Source organism: Sciurus carolinensis, chromosome 11, assembly GCF_902686445.1.
Source record: "Sciurus carolinensis chromosome 11, mSciCar1.2, whole genome shotgun sequence".
NCBI classification, from domain to species: Eukaryota; Metazoa; Chordata; class Mammalia; order Rodentia; family Sciuridae; genus Sciurus; species Sciurus carolinensis.
Genome location: NC_062223.1, coordinates 35,135,791 through 35,148,343, shown reverse-complemented (window position 1 = coordinate 35,148,343; position 12,553 = coordinate 35,135,791). Strand labels below are relative to the sequence as shown.

General features: G+C 38.4%; 1 protein-coding gene across 1 annotated transcript in view; it reads left to right on the top strand.

Moving 5' to 3' along the window:
- Hsd17b12 (hydroxysteroid 17-beta dehydrogenase 12) overlaps nt 1-12,553 on the top strand; it is a 147,849-nt gene that overhangs the window by 87,668 nt on the left and 47,628 nt on the right. The window contains exon 4 of the mRNA XM_047516626.1: nt 5,680-5,787. Coding sequence (XP_047372582.1) covers nt 5,680-5,787 — 108 coding nt within the window. The remainder of the gene's footprint in view (nt 1-5,679; nt 5,788-12,553) is intronic.

Here is a 12,553-nt window from a genome sequence, read left to right as displayed (position 1 = left end):
TAGAACCCAGAGCTTTCAAAAGAATGGAACCTATTCATGTCCCATGAATAGAACAAATTCAAATGGTAGAAGGTTTTTATTTATTGTAGGTAGTTGTTCTAGTTAAAGAGACTGTGATGTTAAAATATAATAACCTTGGCTTAAAATAAAGAAGTACTTGGTTTGGGATGGAGTCCTGATGAGCTATGATTAATTTTTTGGTTTGACCAAAAGTAGGTCTCTTCATATGAGATTAAAATTATCATGAACATTTTTCAAGGGCAGTGTAAAGAAATGGATCATTATTTGAATAGCATCTCTGGTAATTATAATTAAGTGAACCTTTAAAAATGGAGTCAGATGAATTATTCCCTTCCAAGGCACAATTATCTTTCCTCCAGAACCACAGAAGGCGGGCATTCTCTTGGGAGTGTCTCACCCCAAGAAATCGGGATGAAAGAATATGGCAAGGCCTGGAGATGGAGAGACTGGGAAGAGAAAATGACAGGAGAAGGAAAGAAGTGGTGAGAATTTGTTTAGGGGACTTCTGTTCATTGTTTCTCCCTCAGAGTACAAAAGCTTCATTGTGTTTATTTAACATCTTCAAAGCAACATAAGCCATGATAATTTTATGCAAAAATGGAGAGTTGTTTTTAAACATGAAAAATATGTGTATAGTGATAAATCGAACTTAATGAATTGATGTGCAGGGAGCTGAAATTGTGAGCACTGACTCCAGCTCTGTTTCCCTACAGCCTTTTCCTTCCCCTCCCTTTGGCAGAACTGGGGATGGGGAGAATGGCCTGTCCCTGGCTCAGCCTCCACCTGCAGGACCACACCTCCAAGTTAAGCTCCTGCAGTACTTCATTCATGAGGCTAGATGGTTTACGAAGTTTTTACAACTCAAAAATGTTTGCATTTCTGTGAGAATGATAGACAAAAGAATTGAGTTTCTCTCAGTTTATCTTATGCTTTAAAATGACTAATATATCCTATGTTATATCCTATATAGACATTTCTTACCAGCATGTGGTTTTATTTCTAAGTTCAGCAAGTACCATGAAGGTGATTTTAATAAATCAGCTGTATTGGCCTAGATGTATTGACTCATTCCTTAGCAGAGAGACCTCTGGTTTATGCCAAGCATAAAGGTGCTGGAAATAGAAGAATGACAAAGAATGATCCCTGTTTGTTAGGAAATAGAGACTCTGCTTCACACATGATGGTAAACTCCTGATGGGGTTACGTTAAAGGTCTCCAGGAGTATCCCTGGAGAGTAAGTAGCTTTCCCTTGGAGGAAATGGATCATTAAAAATTTGTCCACACAGGCAGTGGCCCCACTAGAATCTTAGACAATATTACATTAGAGGAAAGGTGGGGAAGGGTGAAAGTAATCGGAATTTTTTAAGGGTGAAATCTGAAACTTGGGAAAACGGGCTATTTATTTGGAGCAGAGGAGGGTAGAGGAGAATCAATATATTCTTTTTGGTTTTTATTGCTAGAAAATTTAAATAACACACAAATTTATGTAGATTAGACTCATTTTCTGACATTCTCACAATATCCCCAGTCACATAGGGGAGATATTTGAGGAAAGCTTTTCCAAAGTCTACGAAAAGTCTTAGAGGAAGACTGTTGAATTTTGCTCCAATTTGGGGAGCAAAATGAAAGAAAAAAAAGGATGGGCAGAACTAGAAGCATGTTGAATGGGAGGCTGTTCTGAATATGTTTATGACCTCAGTTGGTTTGAACCTAAACTTCCATTAGTATTAATGTTTAGGGGTGTTTCAGCAGCATCTTGAGACCTCTGGTGGGTACAGTTCCTTCCCTATGAATTGCAGACTCGCCCTTGAACTAACTCAGAATACGCTGAGTCCAAAATCGCAGGGTGGCTGTAGAAGTAGAATACCCATGATTATGGGTGATGGAGTGGCTCGAGGCTGCACCACGGAGCTACATCCCCAGCCCAATGGAATTCTTTAATTCTTTAAGAAGTTGTAACTACAGATTTTATCGTCAGATGTTTAGTCAGCATGTGAATATATAGAGAGCCTAGAGGGAATGCCACATTATCATTCTAAACAAACTTAATTGAAGTGCTTAATGCAGACCCAATAAAAACAGACTAAATAGGTGAGAAAAAGCAGTAAATTTTTGTAAAAGAAGAGTAATGAGGGAGACTTACACTACTAGAAATATTAAACACTATCTTTAAACTCATACCTAACATTAGGGCATTATAAAAGAACAGAAAACTAAGATAATAAACAGACTCTAATTCTGGAATCAGGACCTGAAAGGTACAAGCTGTCCAGTGACTTTGTATCCTCATGGCAATACTTCATTGACTGTGGACCCCCACTGGAAGGAGAGGCTCCTGGGTGCAGCAATTCCCAGAGGACTGACGGACACCCCAAAACTGCTTGCTGATGATCTTCCACAGTTGGGGCAATGAGAGTTACCTTGTCAGCATTTGAGTGGCTCATTTTGTCTTTGCAGTCTCCAAATTCTGTTTGCGTATCTTTATCCTGCACACCTGCATGGTATCGATCGTATCTTGTTGCAGCTCCTACTCTGGGAAAAAGACTTGCAGAGGCTGTCGTTCCGCGGGCCTCTGTTGTGGGCAAGGATCTGAGCGCCCAGATGCACACGCTCCAGAGGCTTTGATGCAGTTCTCATTCTTCCCCAGCAGGGGTTGTTGCTGGGTTGTGGACTGGTGGGTCTTATGAAAATCCTTGTCTTGGGGAGGTTGTGAAGGTGGCAATACAGCTTGCTCTGTAGCGTGTGCTGATGTTCAAAGTGAGCAGATTGTTGTCCAGTAGTCTGACCTTCTGTTCGGACAAGATGCAGAGTGGTGGGCTGTGGGAAGGGAAAAGATGCGTAGCCTTGAATTACTTCCCTAATTCCCAAGGAAGCCAGCCACTTTATCCTGAAAGCCAGCCTTTTAGGATACCTGTCATTCTTGTCTGATAGCCGGGGTCAGAGAGAACTGTTCCTCTCCTCTTCGTACACGCATACACATGTGCTGCGATTTTTGCCCCTCACAACTTTATGGCGGATGTGGGGTCAGTTCATGAAAACCTCACAGCCCATCGGAGGGCCTGGTCCAGAGCATATGTAGATCATGATCCCCAGGAAACGAGGGGAGTTTGTAGGATTCTTCTAAGTAGGTTTTCCTCAGTCTGTGAAAGGGACACATCACAGAGACATCCCTGTTTGCTCTGAACCTTGTTGTCAGCAGGTTATGGCAGCAGCCCACTTGGAATCAGGAGGGAGCCAACCTGAGGAATGAGAGGAGGGCGGAAAGACCCTCCATCATTTGTGTCATTGTTGAATAACTGAGCAAAACAGTCAAGTCCTTGTCTTTGTGTAGCTTATTTGGTGGGGGCCGGTAGACAAGCACTTAGGTCACTAAAACACAGTGCATTCGAAGGTGGTCAGTGCAAGAGAATCGGTAAAGCAGGGAGGGGCATTTTGAAAAAGGTGTTCAAGCAATGCTTCTCTGAGAAGGCAGCATTGGCTCAAGGACCCAACAGAGACACGGGGTGCAGAAGAGCACTCCAGACCGGGAATAGTAAGGTGCCAGCACCCCAAGGGCATTTGGAGCATATTCTGAGTTTGGGGAATTTGAGCGGCCACTGGCTAGCACTGGAGGGCCACTGGAGAGCGGTTGGGGATGAGATCAGAGAAGTGTTAGGCTGTGGCCAAAGACTGTGACTCTTACTCTGAGTGAGACAGTTTGTGAGGAGGGGAGTAATATTACCTGACTTACGTTAAAAAAAAGAAAAGGCCCATAGTCAGAGGCACTGAAGAAAAAGTAAAGAGGAAAAAAGCAGTATTGACTGGGCTAGGACAGGATTCTGGGGAATCAGGGTATAAGTTCAAAGTTTTAAATTTTCCTGAAAAATTTACACAGAAGTCATTTGCTTATCCTAATGTGAATACAAAGAAAGCTTCCGCGGGCATTCATTATGAAATAGCATTCTTTCCAAAAGTGACTGAATTGTTTTTAGCAGCATATCTGCACAAGACTACAGTAGTGCAAGGACATTCACCAAATCCTGTAAGCTATAAAACAGTGAATCAGATGCAGGGATTGTGGGGTGACTTTTATTACTAGAGAGAGATTTTCCTGAATCAACACTAGTATAGAAAAATACCTTTATTTCAGAATAAATCGGTAAAATTATCTTATTTTATACTTGAATAAAATTTTACATACAGCAAAAAGTATCCTTCAGCTTTTTGCCCCCATGTGAATCTTGGGTTATAATACAGTCGGTGTTCTTTAGCTACTGGTGGTAAGTTCTCTGAGCCATTTCTAATAAGATGTGTTACCCAGCTCTAGTGAAATAACAGCTCTGTGCCTAACTCTCCACTACCTGAACACACATCTACCTCATACATATTGCAACAGTAAGAATACCTTTAACACCAAATAAGGTATTTTCTTGGTCGATTTTTCTTCTCTTCAATTTATGCTTGAATTTGTACCTAGGGTCAATACTTTTCATTGAGTCTAACCAAGAATCAAGTCTCTAATGAACCGGCTCTTTAGTTTTAGACATAAATCCATTTAGGTCAAGAATGGATACCTCCTATGAGGATTAATCCTACAAACTCTTGTGATGAGCTGACATTGACTTTGACTGAAGAAAGATTTATTTTTGGAAGGAGGATTTTAAAATTAATTCTTTTGAATTTTCAGCAGGTTTCAAAGAATAACATTTGTAGGGAGGGAGGCTGGGGATTGATGGGGAAAGGGAACCTGTGTTTATGGGGTACCTCCCGTTTGCCCACAGGTATCACTTGAGCCCCACATTCTAAGTTGGGCATGTTACCTTTGTTTTCACAAGAGGATGCTGAGGCTCAAGGAGGACATGTGACTTGCTTAAAGTCGTTTTGCAAATAAGTGTGGAAATGAAATTGGAGCCGAAGTCTGGGTGACCTCAAAGCCCACTCTCTCTCTTCAAAGGGACTGACTCGTGAAGGCAGAAGTAAACATTATACCTTGCCTCAGATGAGTTTTTGTTTCTCCAGGGTCCCATTTCTGAAGCTGTTATTTCCTTCAGCTCTGTTTGGACTTTAATAGTCCTGTGCAAAGGAGAACACTGAGGTCTTTCTCATGTCATTTTAGAGATTTATTACTGTGTATTTTGTGTGGATTTTAAAATGTAGTGGCTATTAACCAAGATCCAAAATTACAATAAGATCATACTCATTTTATTTCCATTTTAATAAGATGGACTTTTTGTTTTAATATATCACACTTTAAGATATTTTACAACATAAAGACTTCCTTTTGAAATTATGAAGCATCGATTTGCAATTAAAATCACAAAGCCAGTGATATTTAAAGAGTATATAACATTATGATATGAATCATGTTTTATTATTTGTACCTAAGGGTCTAAAAAGTAGTCCCCATTATTGATTTGTAAAAGGAGAACTGTTGAAGGAACATCAGCCGGCCCTATGACGACACTGGAATTTTTAATTGCTGAACTATTGTGTTGACTGTATAGCATCTCTTAGATGGTCTCATGATTGCTTAAAATTATCCTGGTCTAAATGTCATATCAAATTGGGAGGAAAAAAGAATTTGAAAGGATAATGTTATCAAATGCTTTAATCCTAATTGCTATGTATTAATTTTCCTTGTCTTTTCTCATTCGTGTATGTGGTTTGTTTTTTTTCTAGAAGAAAAATTCAAAGTGGAGACAAGGACCATTGCTGTTGACTTTACATCAGAAGATATTTATGATAAAATTAAAACAGGCCTGGCGGGTCTTGAAATTGGCGTTTTAGGTTTGTATTTTTACTGCATTTATACTCTTTTTTAAATTTATTTTTTGACTTTTACTATCCCTTTATTTTCTCTTGGGATGTTAGGTATTCAGAGGTAAAATGACTAGTGAGAAGAAAATTGTCGTATTAGTACAGTTGATCATCAAATGACAATAGTCTGTATGTGTTTCACTCCTTGTGTTAATTACAAATTCCTGACAGTTGCACAGTTTGGGTTATTTTCCCTGCTTGCTTTATTCCCAGTCTCATTCTTTATAGATAGCGACATAGCTATATCTTAATAATCCGTTCAGATGGGTGATGAAGACCCATTTGTAGTTGGGAAAGGAAGGCTTAGAAAAGTATTCTTAGCCTTTTACTCATCATTCCTCACCTGTAAACCTTTTTTGATGTTCTTCCTCCCTCTCTACCCCACATGAAGTTTTAATATCACAGATATATTGAATAGCTGTTGTTTTTTTCCAAAAATGAATGATTTCCTCACACACATACCAAATGGAATATGGTTTACGGAGATTGGTGATTTACCTAGTCTCTCATAAAGATCAAGTGGCACAACTGGGAGTCCATCTTTGGTTTGTTTTTTTCTAACTCTACTACTGTCTTCCATACACTCTCATTAATAGAAACTGATGTGTTGCTCAGATAGTGGGAATATTGAACTTTGTTATAGAGAAGATTCACCACAAGATTTTAAGGGGGGAAATGACCTTTGATAAATTCGCCACCGTTCTTCAAGAGTCATTTCTAGAAACAGTATCTCTGGTCTAGGAAAACCACTTTATTACTAAATCTCTTTATTCCACTGCCTAAAGTGGTGGGAACCTGGTAGTTATTCTTCTTTTCTTTCTTGGGCTACTAAAGGAAGATAACTGAAGAGAAAACCGTTTTTATGCTTGTTTTTTTATTTTTATTTTTTATTTTGAGACAGAGTCTCACCAAGTTGCTGAGGCTGGTCTTGAACTTCTGATCCTCCTGCTTACCCTCCAAAGTAGAATTTTTATGTTTCCTGATATTCTTCAGTCATAGACCTAATCTCCCTTCCTCATCCTACAAAAAGAATTATGTTTTATATAATTTATAGATAAGATAGTTTTAAAACATCAGTTACACAAGTGTAGCCTTACATGGTACCCTTGGACTTGTGGTAATCCATGGCTTTGACATATTATCCTTTCTTGGCCCTTGCCTTGTCCACTGCACTTCATCATGCCCCATCCTCCCATATACTCTTTCCTCTCTTACAGGAGAACCAGTAGGTGAAAGATGAATAAAAACACAGATCTAGTTTTTGCTTTTGTGCCTACATGTTCTTTTGTAAATACATGTTTCTGGAAAGTCTTTCACTTAAAAGGGGTACTTTGTAGTTGGGAAAGGAAGGCTTAGAAAAGTATTCTTAGCCTTTTACTCATCATTCCTCACCTATAAACCTTTTATAGGGAAAACTTTGTACCCCTTTTCATTCATTCATATTCATTAGTTCATTGGTCGATGAACTGGAGTTACAACAACGAACCAGGAAAACTATACTACATTATTTTTATAATATAATATAAATATAAGTGTTTCTGGAAAGTTCTTCCATAGCTTAGATCTGGAATACATTAAACAACACTAAGATATGTAAAAATCTTAATTGTTTTTAAACTTCCAAATTAGCAACTATAACTTACTAATTAGGATAGATGCTGCCACAGTTTATCCCAACCTCCTTTCAAACTGGTGAGGGACAAGGAAATGAAGAAGGATGACTTAGGCAGGAAAGGGACCAAGAATCTATAACGAAAGGAGACCACGGGTAGGTCTTATTACTTGCTTTGACCTTGTCTTTTTGGAGAATGACTTACAGAAGAAGAACATTTCATCATAATTGTTCTTTGTATACATTTTAGCTGCTTTTCACTGTGTGATTGTGAAACTATAGATACTCTGCAATGAGGACATTGGAGACAGAAATTGTTGGGCATCAGGTTGGTGCAGAACTGGAGTCTTGGATAAGGCATCTTCAGCAGCTCTTTCCTGATCCAGAACTATTAATGGAAAGGCTTTGATTTGAATTTCAGTTTGATAGTTAGATCTGTTAAGGATGGGAGTGCAGGGCACGTGATCCCCAAGCATTTTCCCCCCCATTTCTAGACTCCTAAGACTTGGGTCAACATACAAGGATGGGCATTTAGCCATAAGGACTGATGTTCTCCCAGGGCTCATATGCTAATGGAGCCATTATTCATGTAGTCCAGCCCCTTAGCAAGTTGCAACCTGTATGTTACTTTGTACCCCTTTTCATTCATTCATATTCATTCATTCATGAGTCAGTGAACTGGAGTTACAACAACGAACCAGGAAAACTATACTACATTATTTTTATAGTATAATATTCTAGAAGGAAAGGCAAGTGATAAGAGTATAAAGGGGAAGGGGCACTTGATTCAGGGAGAGATCATAGTGACCCGGCCTAAGCAGTGGGATTCCAGAAATATTCAGGAAGTAGAAGAGGACTTTGTGAGAAATTGCAGGTTAGATGAAGAAGAGGGAACTCATGGATGACCTTCAGGTTTCTGGCTTCATCATTCACATCAGTAACACCACTTAATAAAATGAAGAATCCTGGGAGAGGAGTTATTTTGGGAGTGGGGATCATTTCAGTTTGGGCTCTTCTAGGAGAGCCAAGTGGGGTTGTCAGCATGATAGTTGGATATTTAGGTCTGGAGGTTCAGTTTGGAGAGCTAAGAGTAGTAGTTTCATAGAAGCAGTGAGACTAGATATGATCCAAAGAGAATGTAGAGAGTGTAAAGAGATTTCTTCTGAGTTTGCTTTTCTTTCAATCAAAGGCTGCCAGGAATGGATAGCATGAAGGAGGAAGCATCTTTTTTTTTTTTTTTTTTTTTTGCATGATTTAAACACTGTTCAATAGAACAATTACACGAGCCACATATGTAATTATAGCTTTTCTAGTAGCCACATTTTTAAAAGATAAAAAAAAGATGAAGTTAATTTTTAATAATGTATTTGATTTGAATCTACTATTTCTAAAATGTTATCATTTTGGCCAGTAATCACTATGAAAAACTTTTGAAATAGATTGCATTCTTTTTCATAACTAAGTCTTTGAAATCAAGTGTGTAGCTTCCCCTAACAGCACATTGCAGTTTTGACTAGCCACATTTTAAGTACTCAGTAGGCATATGTGGCAGTTGGCTGCTACGATGGACATCTTAGCTCTTGTTCATCTTTACTGTCTCTCATCCTCAGTTTTGTGGGAGAGCCATAAATATAAATTCTAGATTTTTTTCCCCAGTGCTTTCAAGCAGTGGTTCTGAGCCAAGGGCAGTTTGGCAGGAATCAACAGCATTTCTCATTTGTCACTACTTGGGTAGTTCTACTGGCCCCTATTGGGTAAATGTTAAGGATGCCGCTTAGACTCCCACAGCAGATTATTATTGGCCTGAAATATCAGTAGAGCTGAGACTGAGAAATACTGCTTTAAAGTTACTGTCATTCAACAGTTTGATTGAGGGACCGTGGGTAAAGCTCAGTGGTAGAGTACTTACCTCGTATTTGCAAGGCCCTGAGTATAATCCCCAGCACCACAAAGACAAAAAACAAACAAACAAACCAACCCCAAACAAACCTATGGTTCTGATTGAATAATTATTGAGATATATGCAACTTTAGTTTTGATTTATAGTTGGTTACAGATCAGTAATATAAATAATTATAGCTAATGTTTACATAATTCTTGAAAGTGTACAGTGGTACTTTGAAAAATTATCTTATGAACTGGGCTGTATGTTTAGTTTTCTTTCTACTCTACCACAACTGTCCCTTCAGTCATCCACATTTATTAACTAATATAGTATACTTAGATTACATTATAATTTTGAAAATCACACCTGTGAGCAGAATTTTATCTTATTACTTGGTCATATTCCAACTCTAATCTTACAGTACCTTCTCTAGTGGGATCTAACCTTCTAGAATTTGTGAGGGGAGTCTGATTTTTTTTTTAAATTTTTTATTTACCCTCCATCCCCCATTACCTGGGTTTCTAGCCCCTTCAACTTATTTCCCTCTCTCATCTCCATTCAGATCCTATGTATCCTCTGTTTCCTAAGGCTAAAATCATTTATTCTCCTTCCTCCTTTGCTTCTTAAAAATCTCACCTTTTATAGATTTCTCTATGATATTCTATGTATAGCTTGATTTCTAGTAAGACCTAGCAGACCATACTATACTGTTACAAGAATTTTTTTCTGCTGAGTATTAATGAAACTAGTAATGATAAAAAGAAAAATAAATGACCAAGATATACTCTATTTGTTTGAATAGCATTAAGCTCCAAACTATAGTCAATGCTTAATAAAGAAAATTAATATTTTCAGAATTACAAAGGAAAATGCTAAAGACCTTTGTCATGAAAGAAACATTAGGTTTTCAATGAGATAAGTGGAAAGAAAACAGCCATGTATTGTATGAATTTATCCTGAAAGGTCACCATAACTTGATGAGATTCTAAATGCTTAAGAATGAAAAGTTGAATTCTTAATTCTGTTATGTTAAAAAAAAAAAAAAAAAAAAAGTAAGCATCTGCTGTCTTCTTTCAGGCAAATACTAAGAAACACAGATTTCAGAAGCTTATGAAACTTCAACATTTGGAGAAAATGACATCCTTACATCTTTGAATAAGCAAACAATTGGTTAACAAAATGTGATTGCTATAATACTTACTTGATCCTCTGGAGAGACTCTCCTCTGTGTTCCAAATTGATTTGGAGGGCTTTGCACAATACATTGCAGGGAGGCGTATATTACCAAGGCCAAAGGAGTAGCCTTGGATTTGAAATATGCCACAGACAATACTTTTTTCACATTTCACTACTATGGCTTTTTTAACTTTGTAAAGGTGAGAGTCTTTATTCTGGAAAGAGAAAGAAAGATCCTCTTGGAAAAATATAGTTACTTAGTTTTTTAAAAGCCACCGTAACTTTATTCAAGCTTTTAATGCACACTAGATGAGAATTTCCCCATGCCAAATATTCTCAAGGTCCTCTCCACCCAGAGTGTCATGGTTTATGTCAGTTGAAAAATCCAGAGGATCCATTGGTACCTGATCTGTGTTGTCATCCTGGTTTACTGTACTCAGAACTATATGTCAACCACTGACTTTTGATTCTACCCATACACGTTGCCCATAATTTTAAGAGGCCTCATTTTAATAACAATAATATGTACAGATAGTAAAGCTGAGCTAGACATTATTGTTCTCTTTTCTTTCCGTGCTCTTTGTAAGTGAATAATTGCTCTACTCATCTACTTAGTGAATTAGTTTTTAATTGCTGTCCTTCCTACCTCTTTGTCATCCTGGCCCATGCCACCACTTTCCCCCTTACCCTTAAGGATTTGGGGAAGCTCCTGTACTCTACTTTTCTCCCCTAAAACCTGTATTTCCCAGAATGTTCTGGAAAAGAGAAGTGTTGAATATAGATACTATGTTTACTAATCTAAAAGATAGTTTGAGAGGTATTCATCAGAGTTAAGATGAGTCAGTTCTCTGTGTATATTTAGGTTTTCCAAGTTAGTTAACAAAAGACCCAAGAGTATTATTAGCTACTTAGGGTAAAAGAGTAGTTAGCTTCCAAATGGCAAATTCCCAGATAATTAGATTGGGATCCAGAGAGGGCTTCCTTGTGTTTGAGTCCTCAGAGGATCAAAGGAAGAGGAATAGACATTGAACTAGAAGGACCCAAGGGGCCACAGAAGTGTGCTGAGAAAAGCTTGTGTAGGATTGCTTGGAAGGAAGAGAGAGTAGGCATACTAGGAAATTATGCAGCTTCCCAGTTCCAGTTGATTAAGGAAGTTATAAATAGAAGAGTGATCCTCACTTCTGTAGGGGGTCTAGAAATACATAAAACTGTAGATGGTCTTCTTGCTGTTTGGGAGTTTTACAAATTAGAAGTTGGTTTTAAATTGTCTTCTTTTGAATTAAACATACCTCTGAAAAGTCTGATTACAACTGTCATTTACATCTTACTGGGATTGGTTCTTCTTTTTATCATCTGTCTACTTCTTGCTGGATTAGTCGCCCTGAGGAAATGCTATTTTAGTTAATGAAAGATTTGGAAAATCATTTTGAAATGGAGGATAGACTTAAGAAGAAAACCGTATTGGCAGATTGATGGTCAGTGGGGTGCTGAGAGGGGGGAAGAGAAGGGCAAAATGAAGTTGGTTTAGAGGCACCAATGGTAAACTTCAAGTGCTTGAAGATACCACTGCCCTCTTTGTCTGAAGCCCCAAGTGAAAGTGGCTCAGGTTTAAGAGAGCGAGGAGGCTGATAGAACAGGAATGTAGAAAGAATTGTAGGACTATGTTAGGATGACAGTTTAGGGAGGGAATGGAGCTGCTCTGCCAATGCCAGGATATGATTTTTGTGCTTTTTGAAATTTTAAGATACTTCTAAATCTTCCCTTTTGTAGTACTACCATCACATTCTGTCACTAACACCCAGAGTTTGCATAGACACCACAGGTTCAAAGGCAGTTTCCAACAAGATTGTCCTCACCTCAGATGCCAGCTGTTTAGGGGTTCCTGTGGTTTCTTCTTGTTTGACAATTAGCTGGGGCCTTTTACAGAGCTCAGGCAAGTGCTGTATTCTTGATTATGAAGGATACTAATCAGGCTCAGCCGAATGAGGAGACACAGAGCAGTCTGGAAGGGTCCCAAACACAAAGCTGCTTCTGTGCCCTCGCCTTATGAGTCAGGACACCCT